Here is a 21,306-nt window from a genome sequence, read left to right on the forward strand (position 1 = left end):
GTGCTATTAAGCGTTCTGGTGCAGTTTGTTAATTTTTGTCTGTTTTTCCCCTAGAAAACATAGATCCAGAAGTGGTGGAGCACACACAATTGTAATGCTGTGCATTTTCAGATAGTACTTATAGTACTTTTAAATACATACTTCATCATGTAACATTATCGATAGTACCAGCCAATATGTAGAAAATGTTTAAAATTGTTTAGCTTTTCAACTGTAATGTTCTTTGTTTATTTTTTGTGTAAGAACATTAGTCGTTTCAGTTTCATATATTGGCCTTGTACGAAGCTCCTCATAAGATTCTTTCTATTCCTCAGGTATGTAACGAAGCAGTTTTCTTACAGCACTCAACTTGGCGGGTTGAATTGGGACAGTTCCTGTTGGGTGTGCTGCGCTGGTGGTAGAATGTCCTCATGTTGTTCTGGCTGAGCCACTCAGAAAGTGTGGTTTATCGTACCGTCAGTGAAGTCTCTGACAACGAGGCAACTTGGCGTGATGGGTGCAACACTCGAAGGTGGCGATTTTGATTTGCATTTTTTAGTTCGAGAAACGGTTCTATTAGTCGTTCCTTCCAACATCGTGGTCTGTGTTGGGTAAAATTTGCAACAAAGATGTGATGTCTGTGCTTCCCTTTCTAGAAGCTTGTTAGCTTTGGTGCAGTTTACAATAATCATTCGTATATGTTGTTACTATAAATTCGGTTACGTTTCCCTAGAAACTTGTTACAAGGGCGAACTCCCTGCCTCATGAAAGGAAAGAATGACCGCTTACTAAAATGAACTTGTAGTTCGTGTGCTGATCACCTTTTGCTCTTGCATTTTACACCTCGATTTTTCATTTTATAAAGCACATATCTCAGACTGTTTTTGGTCTTTACGTGACATTATTCCATTGCTAAGCAATAGTCTATGTCATTTGAAAATAAAGTGCGAGAAACAACAGTGATCTGCTCACTCATTGTTCACGAGATTTGAAACAGAGACAAGGGAGGAAGCATATACGAGCAGCAACTGTGGTCAGAGTTGCAACTGATATCCACTGCAACGGTGCTGGCAGCACGGGGGAGCAGTTTCAGGCTTGCCAGGGTGACCGCTCGAACTTCCTCACCCATGGCGTGCAGGTTAACCAGTGGGGAGCAGGTGCAAATCTACCAATGCTCATGCCGTAACCAGACTCACTCCATCATCACGAACAGTGTACAGCGTTGGTGCAGGCTCCTCATTCATTGACCAGGGTGGGCGTCGAACCTACTATCCTGAGGAGAGGTGCGCTAGGACGCCAGCCGCTGCTGTAAACTCCACAACGTGGCTAGTTACTCGAGATTTCTGTCTGGATAAGAAATCTGGCGGCAACTGGTGGAGAATCACTGTGCGAAGTTCCCACTGGCTGTCAGCTAAATATTCTTTGCAAAGTTAGACTTCATTCAATGTAAACGAAGATCAGTCGAGATTCTGTAGCTCTGTTCAATTAGTGTCATCTGCAGTGGAATCCGTCGTGAACTAATTGGCGAATGCCATCAAATGAATAGTGAACCTGTGGCCTACGGTTAGGAATGTCAAAACAACCTTCCGTGAAGTTAAAAGCCGATAGACGCAAAGAGTACATTGAAGGTCTCTATGAGGGGGAACGCTTGACTGATGATGTCATAGAAGAAGAAACAGGAGTCGACATAAAAGAGATGGGCCATCCAATGCTAGAATAAGAAGTTAAAAGAGCTTTGGAAGACTTAAGATCGAATAAGGTAGAGGGGATAGATAACATTCCGTCAGAAGTTCTAAAACAATTGAGTGAAGTGGCGACAAAACGACTATTCACGTTGGGGTACAGAGCTTATGATACTGGCGATATACCATCAGACTACCGGAAAGGCATAATCCACGCAGTACCGACTACTGCAGGAGACGACAAGTGTGGTAATTATTGCACAGTCAGCTTAACAGCTCAAGCATCCAAGTTTCTGACAGGAGTAAAATACTAAAGAATGGAAAAGAAAATTGAGAATGTGTTGGATGACGATCAGTTTGGCTTTAGGAAAGGTAAAGGCACCAGAGAGGCAATTCTGATGCTGTGGTTGATAATGGAACCAAGACTAAAGAAAAATCAAGACATGTTCATAGGATATGTCGACGTGGGAAAAGTGTTCCACAATGTAAAATGGTGCAAGATGATACAAATCCCGAGAAAAATACAGGTGGGCTATAGGGAAAGGCATGTAATATACAACAAGAGCAAGAGCCAAGAGGGAACAATAAGAGTGGAACACCAAGAACGAAGTGCTCGGAATAAAAAAGGGGTGAGACAGGAATACAGCCCTTCAATCAATACAACGAAGCAGCAATGATTGGGATAAAAGAAAGGTGTAACAGTGGAATTAAAATTCAAGGTGAAAGGATAGCAATTATAAGATTCGCTGATGACACTGCTATGCTGAGTGAAAATGAAGAAGAATTACAGAATCCGCTGAACGGAATGAAGAGTCTAAGGAGTACAAAATATGAACTGAGAGTAAATCGAAGAAAGACGAAAGTAATGAAAAAAAAAAAGAAATGAGAACAGCAAGAAATTTAAAATCAGGATTGGTGATCGCGAAGTAGATGAAGTCAAGGTATAACCCGTGACAGTCGAGACAAGGAGAAATTAAAAAGCACAGTAGCACTGACATAAAGGGCTTTACTGACCAAGTAAAGTCTGCTCATATCAAACTTTTGAGGAAGAAATTTCTGAGAATGTATGTCGGGGGCAGAGAATTATATGGTAGTGAAACATGTACTGTGGGAAAAGAAAAGAATCGAAATATTTGAGATGTGGCGCTACATAAGAATGGTGGACTGATAAGATAAGAAATGGGAGGTCTTCCGGAGGAACGGTGACTAAAGAAATACACTCCAGGAAATGGAAAAAAGAACACATTGACACCGGTGTGTGAGACCCACCATACTTGCTCCGGACACTGCGAGAGGGCTGTACAAGCAATGATCACACGCACGGCACAGCGGACACACCAGGAACCGCGGTGTTGGCCGTCGAATGGCGCTAGCTGCACAGCATCTGTGCACCGCCGCCGTCAGTGTCAGCCAGTTTGCCGTGGCACACGGAGCTCCATCGCAGTCTTTAACACTGGTAGCATGCCGCGACACCGTGAACGTGAACCGTATGTGCAGTTGACGGACTTTGAGCGAGGGCGTATAGTGGGCATGCGGGAGGCCGGGTGGACGTACCGCCGAATTGCTCAACACGTGGGGCGTGAGGTCTCCACAGTACATCGATGTTGTCACCAGTGGTCGGCGGGAGGGGCACGTGCCCGTCGACCTGGGACCGGACCGCAGCGACGCACGGATGCACGCCAAGACCGTAGGATCCTACGCAGTGCCGTAGGGGACCGCACCGCCACTTCCCAGCAAATTAGGGACACTGTTGCTCCTGGGGTATCGGCGAGGACCATTCGCAACCGTCTCCATGAAGCTGGGCTACGGTCCCGCACACCGTTAGGCCGTCTTCCGCTCACGCCTCAACATCGTGCAGCCCGCCTCCAGTGGTGTCGCGACAGGCGTGAATGGAGGGACGAATGGAGACTTGTCGTCTTCAGCGATGAGAGTCGCTTCTGCCTTGGTGCCAATGATGGTCGTATGCGTGTTTGGCGCCGTGCAGGTGAGCGCCACAATCAGGACTGCATACGACCGAGGCACACAGGGCCAAAACCCGGCATCATGGTGTGGGGAGCGATCTACTTCACTGGCCGTACACCTCTGGTGATCGTCGAGAGTACACTGAATAGTGCACGGTACATCCAAACCGTCATCGAACCCTTCGTTCTACCATTCCTAGACCGGCAAGGGAACTTGCTGTTCCAACAGGACAATGCACGTCCGCATGTATCCCGTGCCACCCAACATGCTCTAGAAGGTGTAAGTCAACTACCCTGGCCGGCAAGATCTCCGGATCTGTCCCCCATTGAGCATGTTTGGGACTGGATGAAGCGTCGTCTCACGCGGTCTGCACGTCCAGCACGAACGCTGGTCCAACTGAGGCGCCAGGTGGAAATGGCATGGCAAGCCGTTCCACAGGACTACATCCAGCATCTCTACGATCGTCTCCATGGGAGAATAGCAGCCTGCATTTCTGCGAAAGGTGGATATAAACTGTACTAGTGCCGACATTGTGCATGCTCTGTTGCCTGTGTCTATGTGCCTGTGGTTCTGTCAGTGTGATCATGTGATGTATCTGACCCCAGGAATGTGTCAATAAAGTTTCCCCTTCCTGGGACAATGAATTCCCGGTGTTCTTATTTCAATTTCCAGGAGTGTATATGGAAAACACTGACAAGAATAAGGCACTTTATGTTACGATATCTGTTAAGACATCAATGAATAGCTTCTATAGTTCTAGAAGGAGCTGTAAAGGGCAAAAATGTTTGTGGATAGACAGAGATTGGAATACATCCAGCAAATAACTGCAGGCGTAGGTTTGCAAGTGCCACTCTGAAATGAAAAGTTTGGCACGGGAGAGTAATTCGTATCGGACCGCATCAAACCATTTCGAGGAACTGAATCGATCAAATAATCGATTTGTATTCACTGGAGTTAATTCTCTTTCGCACTCTGCACCAGTCGATAGCGCGTCTACAGCCTGTTCGATACATATCAGGCAGTCGTTTCTACTATGAAGGTGCTGATAACTGTTTCGAAGGCTGAAACTACTTGGATGTTCTAGGATGACACGGGAGTAATGTTTGTGACAAGAAAGACATTATGACCAGACGAACATACAGTTGTCTGGCCATAACTGTGGGTTCTTTGAATGCTTTGGGAATTGTTTCATTGGATGTACAACATGTTAAATATTAGTTCGTTTTATTACATGCATGATTAGAAACTTTTACTTGGCTTGAGATGACTACACGAAGCAGATTCAGAATGATGTAGGTTGCAGTAGGTACTGGGAGATGAAGAAGCTTGCACAGGATAGAGTAGCATGGAGAGCTGCATCAAACCAGTCTCAGGACTGAAGACCACAACAACAACAACAACAACAACAACAACAACTTGGCTTGATATAATCCTTTGGTACAGGAGAACACGAATATTTACGACTTTCATTGATTTTAAAGCGTCTCTTGATGCTCTTATCATAAAATTCTTCTCACGAAGTATAATATTCAACATTTGGAAATACATTTCCTCTTGAGACTTGAATAATTCTTTAGTCCTAGTCGCCCATGTAGAATGATTCAGTTGAAGTCAAGAAATGGGACAGAGTGTTTCCATGCTCGATCTCCACTGAAGTGACAAAAATCGTGGGATAGTGATATGCGCGTGTAGAGATGCAGGTAGTATCGCGTATGCAAGTTATAAAAGGTCAGTACATTGGCAAAGCTGTTATTTCTATTCAGATGAGTGAAGTCAAAAGGTGTCCGACGTAATTATGGCCACAGGACGGGAATTAGCAGACTTTGAACTCTGAATGGTAGTTGGAGCTAGAAACATGGGACATTTCATGTCGAAAATAGTTAGGGACTTTACTATTCCGAAGTCCACAGTGTCAAGAGTGTGCCGAGAATACCAAACTTCAGGTACTAAGTCTTACCACGGCAAACGCTGTGGCTGACGGCCTTCACTAAACGACCGAGAGCGGCGGAGTTTGTTTGTAGTGTTGTCGGTGCTAACAGACAAGTAACACTGCTTGAAATAACCCAGAAATTAATGTCGGACGTACTGCGAGCGTATCAGTTAGGCTAGTGCTGCGAAATTGGCGTTAAGGTGCTATGACAGCCGACGACCGACGTGAGTGCCCTTGCTAACATCACGGCATCGCCTGCAGCGGCTCTCCTGGGCTCGTGCCATATCTGTTAGAGCCTAGATGACTGGAAAGCCGTGGCCTGGTCAGTAGAGTCCCGATTTCAGTTGATAAAAGCTGACGGAAGAGTTCGAGTGTGGTTGACCCCACGAAGCCATGACAACAAGGCACTACGCAAGCAGGTGGTGGCTCCATAATGGTTTGGGCTGTGTTTAGAGGGAATAGAGTAAGTCGCCTGCTCCAACTGAACCGATCATTGACTCGAAACGGTTATGTTCGGTTACTTGGTGACCATTTGCAGCCATTCAGCGATGGAATTTTTATGGATGGCAATGCTACATATCACAGGGCTACAACTGTTCGTCATTGGTTTGAGCGAATTGGTTGACGACCTAGATCGCCCAACATGAATTCCGTAGAAGATTTAGGGAACATAGAGAGACAGTTCGCGCAGAAAATCCTGATCCAGCAATACTTTCATAGTTATTTATTGTTATAGAAGGAGCATGGCTCAATATTTCTGAGGAGACATCCAGCGACTTGTTGAGTCCACGCCACGTCGAGTTGCTACACTGCGGTGGGCTGAAGGATGTTCGACGTGTCACCTCGGTTTATGTTGGCCCCTGTGCGTGTTCTTCAGCCTCTCCCATTAGAAACAATATCTTTCGATTGACAAGTGTTTTGATGTGAATATTTGCTACTGAACACGGCCACAATACCGCACTCGATTAGTGTCCAAATCATTTGAAATTGAAACTTCCTGGCAGATTAAAACTGTGTGCCGGACCGAGACTCGAACTCGGCACCTTTGCCCTTCGCGGGCAAGTGCTCTACCAACTGAGCTGCCCAAGCACGACTCACGCCGCGTCCTCACAGCTTCACTTCCGCCAGTACCTCGTCTCCTACCTTCCAAACTTTGCAGAAGCTCTCCAGCGACCCAAGCAGGACTAGCACCCCTGAAAGAAGGGAGAGGTTCTGTAAGGTTTGGAAGGTAGGAGAGGAGGTACTGGCGGAAGTAAAGCTGCGAGGACGGGGCGTGAGACGTGCTTAGGTAGCTCAGTTGGTACAGCACTTGCCCGCGAAGGGCAAAGGTCCCAAGTTCGAGTCTCGGTCCGGCACACAGTTTTAATCTGCCAGGATGTTTCATATCAGCGCACACTCCGCTGCAGAGTGAAACTCTCATTCATTTGAAATTGATTTTAGCCAGTACGTTCATTGGTCTCACTTCTGCCACAATCCATCAGGCTGCAAATTTTGACTTACTGTTTATTATTCATACAAGTCTGAGAAAGTAAGTTGCGCACATTTTGAAAATTTGGTGCATTTATGTCATTTCACTCATTGGTAATCGGTTAACATTACTAAAGTTAATGCCCTAATGCCATTTTGCGCACTCGCGTGGCAACACAGCTAACGCTAAATGAATCGTGTCTCCATCTTTCAAGACATCTTGTTGGCACTATGATCCTCAATGCCACAGATCGCTTTTTTTCCCTTGCAGCGCTGGCCCACTTCTGCGTCTTTCTTGCAACAGATCTGGTTCTGTATTGTTAGGAATCATGTGTCACCATACGTCATAAACATTTGTCGTTCACATAAAATTGAGAAGTATGATCCTCATATTTCAAATGAGGCATAATCGTTGCAAGTGCTAGCGATGCAGCCGTCATAAACGGCCAAGAGATGAGTCGGTTGCATGGACAGCCTACCCGGCAGTGCCTGTCAGTGAAGGCGATGCAGCCTGGATAGTGACCTCCGACCACAGTGTCTCGTTGACTGCACGTTGCATGGAAGTTGCCAAGCCGGTCGTTGGTTAGTGGGAACTCAGTTCGACCCTCGCGCTCATCAGTGGGCGACTGCATGGAATCAGGCCTGTTGAATGGTACTGCCTGAAGTTAGTGGCTGCACCAGCGAATTGTGCTTGAGTGACAACACTTCTCCACACCACAATACAGTCACCTTTTCTCCAGTGATCCCAGATATGATGTCCGTTTCCGGCTTTGCAGGCGCTATTTGTGTGTGGCCTCGCCCTGCGTACTTTGCTTTCTGTACCCGAGGTGTCACACAGTCACCCAGCCATGATGAATTGGTTTTCATTAAGACAACTTGTTAAAGAATGGGTGATTTTGCTGACGTACCGATGACAGAAAAAGTGGCATAATAGCGAAACAGATGCTTTCTGTAATCTTGGTTGGTTATACGTTCATCAGGCAGTGATCTGAAAGGATTGGTTTGTGGGCATTAAAACACACAAAGAACTTCAGGTACATACTGCGACGCTTTCTTCATAGCATTACGGAACATGCGTATTTTCTTCTTTGGTTTATAAGTATGGGTCCGAGGTCCCTTTATTGTAGCAGATTAACTTGGTCCCAAGGAGTATTACTCTGGCAATAACTTATTTTTCTAATATTGTGATTGAGCTATTTCAGTATAGAGCGATTGAAATGTATACAAATTTTTCTATAGGCCTAGTGTAAAACTGCTAGCGCTACGTTACTATGTGGAGCCGCTGTCGGAATACTGTTTAGTTCCATCTGTCGCAGAAACCGTGGTCGGAGGTTGATGGGCAACACGGCAACATGTGCACACTGGCAGGTCATATACTCTACCTGAGAGTGGCCGGGCTGTGGCCACACGCACAGGGAGCCCGCTACTTGCTGCACTCAGTGATGGTGCAGCTGTGTGCCGTCGCTTACATTGCCGTCGGTGTGGCCAGCATTTACACCGCCAGAGGGGACGTGGACGGCATATCGCACACGCTAATGCACTTGCTCGAGGTCGTCTCCGGCATGGTCAAGGCGGGGCTCTTCTTCAGCAAGAGGCAGTCCTTTTACCGGCTGGTGCGAGACCTGGATCTGATGGTGTCCGAGGACTGGGACCGTCCCGAACTGGAGTCCGCTCGCCGCTGGGCCCGCCGGATGACGGTGTCGCTGACTGCCTACATCTACACCCTCATCCTGCTGTGGCTGCCGGCGCCGCTGCTGGCCGGCGGCGACCAGAAGCTGCTGCCCGTGGTGCAGATCGAGGGAGTGGACTGGTCGCTGTGGCCCGGCGCGTACGCCGTGCTGTACGCTCTGCAGTGTTCTGTACTCCTGACGCAGGTGCCTGTCGTCATCGGCCTGGACTGCTTCTTCGTGGCGGCCATGCTGCACGTGGCAGCCCTGCTGCAGCTGCTGGGGCAGCGCATCTCTGGTCTGCAGGTCATCAGTGGCAGTGTCGCGGACCTGGCTGGCGATGTGAGTCTTAAGAGGCGGCAAGTGCTGTACGCGGAGCTCTGTACCTGCATCGTGAACCATCAGAAGATCACGAAGTAAGTCTGTATAATAGTCGATTCATAATTTATGGAAGGGAATAGGATTGGAATGGAAGAGCAAAACATTCCACAATGCATTTCAAATGGCGGCATTCGTGCAGATCATGAAAGGACCTAGCCTGCATTGAGTTGAACCTCATTGTTAAGATTTCCCAGCAATATAGTTTTGATGTTGAGGTTAATGAGGGAGCTCTCGCTGTGCTCACTCATGTTACAATGGTGTTTGGAATTTCAGAGATATTGTGGTGTCCTATTTATTCTTTTGTTGATATTCATCTTACAATCTCTTTTCAAACGGCAGTCAGATCCGTTAAACTTATCTCGCAAGTACTTTCTTATCTCTAACAGAACAGCTTTTCTTATAACATTGTGTAGACCTGGGACATTGCACTTTGTATAATAAGCAGTTTAATTTTCAATTTGTTCGAAATAAAAACGAAAAGCTCTCGTAATACAGTTCTATCTCTGTCATTACTTTCAAGATTATTAACAAACACTTCCATAAGTTTTCTTAGTGTTTATTGAACTTACTATTCTTCTTTAATTCATTAAATTGCTTGTCTCTAGCGTCCAATATTATAATATTTTATTAATAGTAAATTAATTGATGTAACTTTGTTACCCCTTACTTCCCTCCATAACCGGATCAACTATTTCTTTCTATCTCTGTAGGTGTCCTGTCTGCCAATCACTTCTTTGCGTGGTTGTGCACACACATATTTTTTCTAGAATTTGATTCATTACCTCGTCATCAGTTACTCGACCAATGTATTTAGTCTGCAGTATTCCTCTGTAACATTACATTGCAAAATATTGTACTTTTTTCTTGTCTGAACTGCTTATCGCCCACAATTCATTTTCTTACGAGACTACGCTCCAGATAAATACCAGAGAAAATAATTCCTAGCATTTAAATTTATATTTAATCTTAACAAATCTCTTTCTTAAGAAATACTTGTCTTTTTGTTCCTAGGCTGAATTTTATATCAGCTCTAATTAGTCCATCACAGTTATTTTGCTGCCTAAATAAAAAAAAATGATCTACTACTTTTTGCGTCTAACTTCTTAATTTTTCCAGTAGGATCACCTCTTTAGTTTCAGCTACGTTCTATTGTCCTTTTTATTCTTTTGTTGATATTCGTCTTAAAACCTCTTTTCAAACAACAGTTTATTCCGTTAAACTTATCTGAAAATCCTTTGCCATCTCTAACAGAACTGCAACATCATTTTCGAACTTCTGTTTTTATTTCTTTTCCCTCGAACTTCTTCATTGTCCTTCCAACTCTCTCACTGATTTCCGTAGGCGTTTGCTAAATGTACATGTTGAATGACTTTGGAGATAGGCAATAACATCGTCTAACTCCATGCTCAGCTACAATTTCATTTTCATGTCCTTCGTTTTTTATGTTATTACGACATGGGTCTTTAGCGCACAGTAATATAACCTTTTGCAATTTAATGTAAATGAGTGTACACCTTGACTGGACTGGACTTTCCGGGTGAGTATACAGATTTAGAGTTCTATAAATTCAACCTGTGAATGAGTATCAGTGTGTGTGCTGAGTGGGGATGCGATCGGCCAGGGTTCAGTCTTTGTTGGATGTGCTACAGGTACTTGCGCAACTTGGAGGCCGCCATGAGCACCATGGTGCTGGTGCAGCTCTCCACCAACATGATCTGCCTCTGCATGGGTCTCTATCAGCAGATTCAGGTGAGGACAAAATTCCTATGAGGCCTGTTTTCTTTAAATATAATTTTATTTTAAGCAAACCCAAGTGCACTTTCAAAGCTCCTAAATAACAGCTGTGTAGAAGGTTACGTGTCCACTTGCTTTGCGAACACTTAATGCGTGTAGGGAAACAGTGCAGCGACTTTGGCGCCATCTGTGCCACACTGAGGCTGCCTTTGTCAGTACAGGACGTGAACATTTTATTCCCATAGTGTTGACATCTGTTGGGTACAAAAGCAATAGACCTCGCTGTATTGCGGTAAGGTGTAGCCTCTAGGATAAAACAACCCTATCCAAACAGGGAAGAGACAGCGGAGCCATCTTGATGTCACGGAAAACCGTCTCGATGGTCATTTCAGCGGGGTGAGACGTCTCTGGGTCGGCGTCACTGACATCCATAAGAATGGAGATGAATCTGGCAGTCTCATTGTGGTGTCACCGCCAGACACCACACTTGCTAGGTGGTAGCCTTTAAATCGGCCGTGGTCCGGTAGTATACGTCGGACACGCGTATCGCCACTATCAGTGATTGCAGACAGAGCACCGCCACACGGCAGGTCTAGAGAGACTTCCTAGCACTCGCCCCAATTGTACAGCTGCCTTTGACAGCAATGGTTCACTGACTTCTACGCTGTCATTTGCCGAGACGATAGTTAGCATAGCCTTCAGCTACGTTATTTGCTTCGACCTAGAAAGCGCCATTATACTGTGAATCATGTAATGTCAAGAGCGACGTTCGTCATTAATGGATTAAAGTTAAGTATTCCACTAGCTACGTCCGTTGTTTCTAAATTCTAATTTCCTTGTCCTGTTCCAGAGCTCACGCCAGCCTGCGTGAGCTAAAACGCGTGCATTTTAACCTCCTTTAGTAACACGGTGTTGGCTCTCCTGCCTACCACAACACTCATCTCCGTCCCTGGTAACATGGTCTTGAGCTCGTGGAGAATCCGGTTGCGGATGCTGCTGTTTCTATTCTAGCTGGAGACTCCCAAATTTAGCCGATCTGAAAAACAAAAAAACGGGTTTTCGTCTTTCAACCAAACCCTGACGTGGATTCGTGGATTTAGCTAACTGAGGAGGTGTTTTCTGGCGTAGGCAGGACAGTCTATCTGTACTTCAACCATAGAGTGACACAACAGTATGATGATTCGACCAAGGACCCGTCTTTGTTGTCCCCAGAGGAATGCAGTGGCAAACACCCCGTCATTTAAACTTCCTGCAAGACTTACACATTCTGCCAGACTGGGACTCAAACCTGGGACATTCCCCTATCACAGGAAACTGCTCTACCGACTAAGCTACCAAAACTCGACTCAAAAAGTCGTTTTCCCAGCTTTTCTTCCGCCAGTACCTCATCTCATACCTTAAAACCTGCGGAGTAGCCACAACTGGAAATGTAAATTATCACTCATGTTCAAAGATCCTTGTCGACATTTCGTTCTGACGATGATCACGGCCAAAAATCCTCATCACCATTCTCTTGTGACGGCAGACACTGGTGTTGCATGACATGCCCTAAGTTGACGGTTTCTCGAAAGGTGGCTGTGTAACAACCAATGACAGTTTCACTAAAATATATAAATTTACTCGTATCGAAGTCACAGTGTATACAGTTTAAGTATAAATATGAAAAAAAACAGAACCTTAATTAGTATATAGGTACAAGATCTAGCCAATAGAGTCAAATGATCGATTTTTGCACAAAGTCCAACTTAAGACGGTTAAACAATCGGTTAGACAATTGCATCAATTAGCGACCGGCGACCTCCGCTGACCGCTTAGGCCATTAGAACGAGGAAAACAACACTTACGTGAAAGAGTTACTAGATCACCATTACATAACTTAGAGAGCGGAGACCTCCTCGGCGAAGATGGTGCAGGCTGGCGTGGCGTGTAGAAGCACTGCTGCGAAGGCACTGTGGTCCAAGAGTCCCATAAAGCGGCACACCACGCTGTCCGTGACGCTGGAACAGACTGAAGGCCCACCGCTGCACCGTCAACAACTGCCGCAGCTACACCGCTCAGCACGATGGCCCAAGCTGAGAAAATGTGTCACGGTACACACACACCACACACACACACACACACACACACACACACACACACACACACACACACACCTGTGGGTATCACAAAGTAAGATATCGGAATAGAAAAATAATTCCAGAAATACTGTAGAGAGCATGTACTAAGAAACTGAAACAGCCACAAATTTGCAAATCAACTCGGCTCATCTCCGATTTACAGAGGAACTGAGAGCGAGACAGGCGAGGCAGTGAGAGTCTTAATACCGCCGGAACAATTACGCTCAGGTGCAGAAGTTCGAGCTATTCTTTCAGACAGGAAGTGGGTTTCTCGAAGCCAAACTCCACACTAGGCGAAAAAGCAATAAGGGGGCTTAATTCGGCGGCTATGAATCAGTCCCATGCGCAGCTTGATTACGACGTGATAAATTAATCAAGTCAGGAAGACTTGACTGAACCCTAAGCGAAGAAAGGGTCAGACCCCACAAAACCGTCGTGCACACGTAAACTTCCCGATTACCAGAGTCAGTACGCTTTGTCACAAATTCGAACCCTCTTGCCACTAAAGGCGGAGGACGCCGCCTCCCACACACCCCCGGCCCCCGGTCACGGTTCACGACTCCTTGCGGCAGCATCTCGCTTGCCCGATCGCGACACCGCCACCATGCCCCCTACATAAACAGTGCGGATACAAACTCATGGGGACGAGGCGGGTAATTTGTTAATGGAAAGGAAACCGACACGGCTTGGTTAGTTGAAATCACCACAAACGTGGTTTCTTATCTTTATGGCTTTCGTAATTAGTTGAAAGTGGGTAGTTGAAAGCACGTCAACCCTTGCTTCTTATCTGTATGGAGCTGTAGAATAATAATAACAAAATGATGACAGATCCCAGTATACGTTTCTTTTATACCTGCTCCTCTACATTCATACAGAGTTTCCATACATAACTTTAATTTTACAGCATTTGCAAACGAATTACTTTTACATGTATCTATTCTATTGGATCTGGTGACGCAAAAAATTAGCTGAAACAAGGTAATTTAAAGAATACCAACCCTCGTTTCTAAAAAGTAGCCTAAAGTGGGTAGCTGAAAAGCAGCACATGGCCTTTTCCATACGTATATGGAAAGTAACCGAAGGTGAGTAGCTGAAAGCGTTGGATGCACCGTTTCTTACCTATATCACACGTCGAAGTAACATTGCGGCACTTAATTTGAGGGCCCATTGTGTCTTGCACCAAGTGGATACAAAGATCGAGCCATCATTGTACTCTGGACTCCAAGTGTACCTCAACCTGTAACTCACACCAGTAGTGCCAATAATCTGAGTCACATGTGCGACGTACTGTTATAGAACATATCTTTACATATTTAACAATACAGATACTTTTTGGTAACTTTAAAGTGCTATATTAATTTTGGTGGCGGCATTAACCTTTCATACATGGTTCAGAGATCGAAATTTCGTTTGTGGTACAGAGATGTGTGAAACGTTTCAGAACGGAGTGTGCAGTGATATGAAACTTACCGGCAGATTAAAAGTGTGAGCTGTGCCGAGACTCGAACTCGGAACGTTTGCCTTTCGCGGGGAATTGCTCTGCCAAGGTAGAAGACGAAGTATTGGGGGGCTTAAAGCTGTGAGGACGGGTCGTGAGTCGTGCTTGGGTAACTCAATCGGTAGAGCACTTGCTCGCAAAGGCAAAGGTCCCGAGGTCGAGTCTCAGTGTGGCATACAGTTTTAATCTGCCTGGAAGTTTCGTGTGGAACCTTTTCCAAAGACATTACCACTCATGAGACTCTTAGTAGAAGTACAGCAAGCCTTTCACATACTCACTGGAGTTCTTTTCCGTATAATTTGTCTTGCCGATTAGAAGTGACAGTGTGTTTTGTGTGTGTGAGTGTGTGTGTGTGTATGAGAGAGAGAGAGAGATGTGGCGCTTGATTTTAGAGTCCACTGTACCTTGCACCAGTCGGTACAAAAACTGGGTGGTGATTGGAGAGCAAAATCTCTCTCTCTCTCTCTCTCTCTCTCTCTCTCTCTCTCTCTCTCTCTCTCTCTCTCTCTCTCTGTGTGTGTGTGTGTGTGTGTGTGTGTGTGTGTGTGCGTGCGTGAGTGCGCGTATCTGCGTGTGCATGTGCGCTTGTGCCAACTCCCGTGCCGTTCACCCATGCTCCCCTCTCCCATTACCTGCATAGAGGCAACCTGGGTGTGAGCATCATTAAGTTTATGAACTGTGGGCCAGAATTCTCATTATATTCCTTCTGGAGGCAACTGTATTTTTGCAGTGTGTTGTATGAAGAAAACTGCATGAATTACATGCCTGCCTTAGGGGACTTTCAGCATGGGGCAAGGTTTACCAGCTGTTTATTTTTATCTACTCACTCACTACAAAGCTGGCATTTCATAAGTAATCGTTAACCATAGTTCTTCCCGAGGTTTGTTGCTGAAACTGTGGGAACCTCTCAGTATTTGTGTGCAACTGAAAAGTGTAGTAGTTTGGTGCGACCTGGCATTCCAACCCTTTCCCCATCCTCGCCCCCCCCCCCCCTCTCTCTCCCACCGCCCAGTTGATCTGGTTCATTTTTAGATGTTTGGGAATTAGACGAGGGTATAGCCTCGAGCACTGTGGCGGTTGCACCTTGAGGTGCTTGCACGGGATAGGTAGGTATAAACGAAGGTTTTTCCACTCAGTGAGGCCAAGGTGACGATTTGCGCTCAGTTGCTTTGCCAACATCACTTGACACCCCTGCTCTGATGGAAAAATTCACGGTTGGCAGATGCGCCTCTCCAATCCTACTTGTACGTCTGATGAGCCTACTAAGTGCCCCAAGAAGCATTATGTACGTCACCGATCTTTATGATCCACAAATATTTGACGTAGATTGATCTTAATTCTTCTCGAAACATCAAACAGTATGATCAGTCTCGTTATTTCAAGGTCGCCACCGTACTTGCCAGCGATGTTCATCCGTGACTGCAGAGCTGTTGTTCATGGCTGATCCAAAGGAGACGACATTCATTAGCGGTTAGACGTTTCTCTAGTGGTGTTAACGGCAGCCTACTCGTGGGAGGGCAATTCCTTAGACCTGCTGCTGATTGTTGCGTGGATTAACACAGAGTCTAACAGAGCGTCCATTACTGGTTGTCGGATGGCAGGAGCGGGTATAACAGGCGTACGATGTGCTCCTCCCTTGTTGTTAGACATTGCCGAATGGAACCTTGACGACGAGTACGCTTTGGGTCTCACCTTCCCATACACTCCGACATCGGGCCACAGTCACATTCAAAGGATCACGAATCCGGCCACTGCACGAAGTGACAAGGCGACCAAATGAGCGTCCGCTACGAGACCCCTTTCAAAATCTGTCAGACGCTAGTAACGCAGTCCCACAAGAGTACGCGGCATCTCCGGGTTCTTTACGGTGATCCGTCGTCATCTGACGCTGTCCACCCCCCATATAAATCCTACCATACCTCGTAACAACTCTAAATATAAACAACACTAACACACTCTGATACTGTCTCTCTGCCAGAAAGAATACAGATTCTAATCTCTTACATACATGCCGATTGTGTGTACATGGACGAAGTTACATTTATATTACCATGTCTTCTAGGTGCTTCACTTTTTTTGTCAGCTACAGTATTTTATCTGATACCAGCCCGGATAGCCGCATGCGTTAACACTCCTTTCCGGGTTTCGAGGAGATGCGCCACCACAGAACGAATCCACCCGAGAGAGAGTGAGTGCCGGGCAGCCTGGATGTTCCTTTTGGGCAATTACGTTAATACCAGACTGATATGCACTTCCTGCATCAGTTACACGATTTGAAATATTTCGGAAATGTTCTCACACTTTCATTTGGAATAACACTAGACGCATACAGTTGGGGGGAGGGGGATGGGAACGATATATAGAAAGGGTATCCGACCACCCTCTACCAGTAACACTGGCAAATGTAGAATAATATGCCGAACTATCAGTTTAATAAGTCACAGCTGCAAAATACTAACGCGTATTTTTTTTACAGACGATTGGAAAAACTGGTAGAAGCCGAACTCGGGGATGATCAGTTTGGATTCCGTAGAAATGTTGGAACACATGAGGCAATACTGACCTCACGACTTATCCTAGAAGAAAGATTAAGGAAAGGCAAACCTACGTTTCTAGCATTTGTAGACTTAGAGAAAGCTTTTGACAATGTTGACTGGAATACTCTCTTTCCAATTCTAAAGGTGGCAGGCGTAAAATACAGAGAGCGAAAAGCTATTTACAATTTGTACAAAAACCAGATGACAGTTATAAGAGTCGAGGAACATGAAAGGGAAGCAGTGGTTGGCAAGGGAGTGAGACAGGGTTGTAGCCTCTCCCCGATGTTATCAATCTGTATATTGAGCCAGCAGTAAAGGAAACAAAAGAAAAATTCCGAGTAGGTGGAGAAGAAATAAAAGTAGGTAGAGAGGAAATAAAAACGATGACATTGTAATAGTGTCAGAGACAGCAAAGGAACTGGAAGAGCAACTGAACGGAATGGACAGTGTCTTGAAAGGAGGATATAAGATGAACATCAACAAAAGCAAAACGAGGATAATGGAATGTAGTCGAATTAAGTCGGGCGATGCTGAGGGAATTAGATTAGGAAATGAGACATTTAAAGTAGTAAAGGAGTTTTGCTATTTGGGGAGCAAAATAACTGATGACGGTCAAAGTAGAGAGAATATAAAATGTAGACTGACAATGGCAAGAAAAGCGTTTCTGAAAAATAGCAATTTGTTAACATCGAGTATACATTTAAGTGTCAGGAAGTCGTTTATGAAAGTATTTATATGGAGTGTAGCCATGTATGGAAGTGAAACATGGACGATAAATAGTTCAGACAAAAAGAGAATAGAAGCTTTCGAAATGTGATGCTACAGAAGACTGCTCAAGATTAGATGCGTAGATCACATAACTAATGAGGAGGTATTGAATAGAATTGGGCAGGAGTTTATGAGACAACTTGACTAGAAGAAGGGACCGGTTGGTAGGACATGTTCTGAGGCATCAAGGGATCATAAATTTAGCGTTGGAGGGCAGCGGGGAAGGTAAAAATTGTAGAGGGAGGCCAAGAAATGAATATACTAAGCAGATTCAGAAGGATGTAGGTTGCAGTAGGTACTGGGACATGAAGAAGCTTGCACAAGATAGAGTAGCATGGGGAGCTGCATCAAACCAGTCTCAGGACTGAAGACCACAACAACAACTGATACATCGAACGAGGTGGCGCAGTGGTCAGCAGCTGGGCTCGCATTCGGGTGGATGACGGTTCAAACCCGTGTGTAGCCACCCTGATTTATGTTTTCAGTGATTTCCGTGAATCGCTTCCGGTAAATGCCGGTATGGTTCCTTGAAAGGGCGCGGCTGACTTCCTTCCCCAACCCGATCGAACCGATGACCTCGCTGTTTGGTCCCCTGCCCCGTATTAATCAACCAAACCACTTGTGCTACCGTTCTTGTAAATGGGCGCGAACTATGTTTCTTTTCAACCACAAAGCCAAGTTCCTTTTGTTGGGGGGAAATATAGTACATTGTGGTTAAAAGAGGGACTAACTTGGAGATTTGGTATGGAATGTGATAGGCATTCTGTTGGATCCTGTACCCTTGTTCTTATTTGGCGATTTCAGCTGCTTCCTAACACCACTGACAGTAACATCTTTATCGCTCATATTTCCAGAGTTTCGGGAATTAAACTGGAGCAATAAACCTAGACTTTGTAAGAAACTTTTGAAAATGTAGTACAGCGTTTCTACTTCCACTTTGTTGCCCTGTATTGTTCTTGAGTGTCTGTACACTAATTTTGGTGTTACTAAACAGCCTTTACAGCCTTTGCATACGATCAGAACTTCTTTGGGTTTTGCGAGAGAACTTTCGATAATATTCTGCTACAGCAGTCGTTGAAGCCTTTTCAGAGCTAAACTTGTTTCATTCAACATCTCCCAATCTATAGCCATATGTCACGAATTACAGCTATTACGCAGCAATCTCTGTTCCTTTATAAGTTTTTTTACAGTGACTGGATGTCCTAGAGGACTCTTCCATCATGAACCGTTCCGTTGGTGCATGTCTATCAAGAGCGTGTTCACCTATTCTTCTAAAACTCAGCTAAAATTCATTGAAATTGTCCTCTCTAGAGCTAAACATTTTGAATTCTTTATCGAGATACGATACTACTGTCTCTTTATCAAATTTTCTGAAGATATAAGTCCTAATTTTTCTTTAGTTGCCCTTTGTACTTACTTAATTATTGTTGCTACAACTACCTCATGGTCACTCACTACAGTTTCTCAAAGATGATAGATCTGTCTGTTGCCGTTAGTTCCAGATCGTTTCCATCATTACTGGGCTTCCAAAAATCTGTTCTAGGTACTTCTCAGGTAGTCTTGTCACGCTCACCGTTTACAAAACTGAATTTTGCCAGTTGACTCATAGATTATTAAAGTCTCCTACAGTGGTGATAAGTGTGATTGGGGAACTTAAATATTAGTGAACTCAGATTCTCTCTGAAACCTTCGGTTACGTCCTGAGGTGAGTCGAGTGGTCAATGAAAGGCTCTGAATACAAGTTTACGCCCACTCTTAGTATTACGTTTTGCCCAGACAATCTGGGACGCAGTTTCTGTTTGTATTTCGTTGGAATTGAGTTACTGTATAATGCGACAGATACATTACCTCCGTTTATCATTGGCATATCTTTCTGTTACACGCTGAAATTATCCCAGAAAATATCGCTGCTGTCAATCTCATTTTTAATCAGTCTTCCCAATCGAGTTTTATATGAACTTTATCGCTTTTTAGGACCGCTTAGAACTCCGACACATTTTCCGATTGCTTCGTTAGTTAATCACTATGATTTTCATACATCCGCCGTTAGAGGACGTATCCATAGATCTTATATTTCTGGGCCTCTTAGAGCTACCGTTATCTAGACTAGAAGGAGAAGCACCTAATCTAAAATGAAACCTTTACGCACTCAGCCATCTGGCTAGCTGCCTCTGGTATGTGCTGCTCACCCGATACATTTAGAGCGACCCTACACTTCACAACCGTGTGACAGAAGACCGTATAGGGCGACGTGACCTCAACCAGGTCCCGGAAAATGAATGGCAAAAACGTATGGCTAATTCATTCAGCAACAGCTGTAAGGAGTGCACTTGACCAACCAGTTTTGTCTGTCTAAAGTGGATGTCAAATTCTGGCCATGTGAGTATGCCAGCCAAAGAATCTCAGCAGGAGTGTAACGTGGCCTGTGATCTTTGACGTATATCATCATACCCTGCCACCTCTCTCCGCTGCTCCTCCTCCTCTCCCCTGAGTCGTAACGCTACCCCTCCTCTGATCTCTTAATTCATTCACAGTTCAGTATTAAAAAAAACAGCCAATCACAGCCCAGTGTTTTAACGGCAATTAAAACTAAACAGGCCAGTCAGTATGTAGATGCAGTCTTCGCCATGTACACAGGTATCAGAACAACTTGAATTTTGGATGATGTTCAAAAGTATTTGATTATTTTAGAAAAACGTGAAAAGATATTGAGAATAATGGTGTAAGCTTCAATGTTTCCATCTCTGTATTATTTAATAAAAGTATTTGTGTCAATTACAGCTGTACTTGAAATTCTCTCCTGTCAAATTATTGCGTCACACATGGACGCACACCGACACACACACACACACCGACACACACACACACACACACACACATACACACACACACAATGTTTATTTCAACGTCATTTACATTTCTTAAGTTGCTGGTAGATCAGCACTTTCAACGGGCATAGTTCACTTACTTCACCTCACTTTGTGTACATATTAAATATTTTCGCGTCTAAACTGTATTTATTATGGAAAAAAATACGTAAACACACATGATAGTTATGTCTATGTTATTACAGAGTTAGAACAGTCAAATTTGACAGATTCTGCTAGGCCTAAATGACGATATTAATTTACAAAAAAATACATCTGGAGACACACAATGGTGACATCAGCGTTATTAGCACATCGAAAACGTCTGTCAAAATACTTAAAGGGTGTAACTTATGGTACTCCTCCATCTAAAATGTTTACAAAAATACGTCAACAACGCTAACACACTATTACGTCAAAAATTAGAATGATGTTTTCACGCTCAAAATATCTATGAAAATATGTAAAAGGAGTAACTTACAGGTAAAAATCTTGGTATTTTAAACATTTTTCGGCTGTGGTCTCACCAACCGTATATGCAAATATATAAAAACGTAATAGGAAGCCAACCGGTTGCACTTGACTTTTACAACGACAAAAAAGTTGTGTGGAACCTGTTGGCTGACTGTTACATTTGCACAAGTAACTTACAGTATTGTTATATCTAAATTGTTCTATAACTGTACAAATCAAATGGCTCTCCTAAAATGACTTTTT

At 44.6% G+C, this 21,306-nt stretch overlaps 1 protein-coding gene across 1 annotated transcript in view; it reads left to right on the forward strand.

The window, feature by feature from the left end:
- Positions 1–21,306, forward strand: part of LOC126336187 (odorant receptor Or2-like) — a 156,306-nt gene that overhangs the window by 59,870 nt on the left and 75,130 nt on the right. The window contains exons 2-3 of the mRNA XM_049999694.1: positions 8,337–9,103; positions 10,718–10,817. Of these exons, the coding sequence (XP_049855651.1) occupies positions 8,337–9,103; positions 10,718–10,817 (867 nt within the window). The remainder of the gene's footprint in view (positions 1–8,336; positions 9,104–10,717; positions 10,818–21,306) is intronic.

Source organism: Schistocerca gregaria, chromosome 2, assembly GCF_023897955.1.
Source record: "Schistocerca gregaria isolate iqSchGreg1 chromosome 2, iqSchGreg1.2, whole genome shotgun sequence".
In the NCBI taxonomy this organism is placed as follows: domain Eukaryota; kingdom Metazoa; phylum Arthropoda; class Insecta; order Orthoptera; family Acrididae; genus Schistocerca; species Schistocerca gregaria.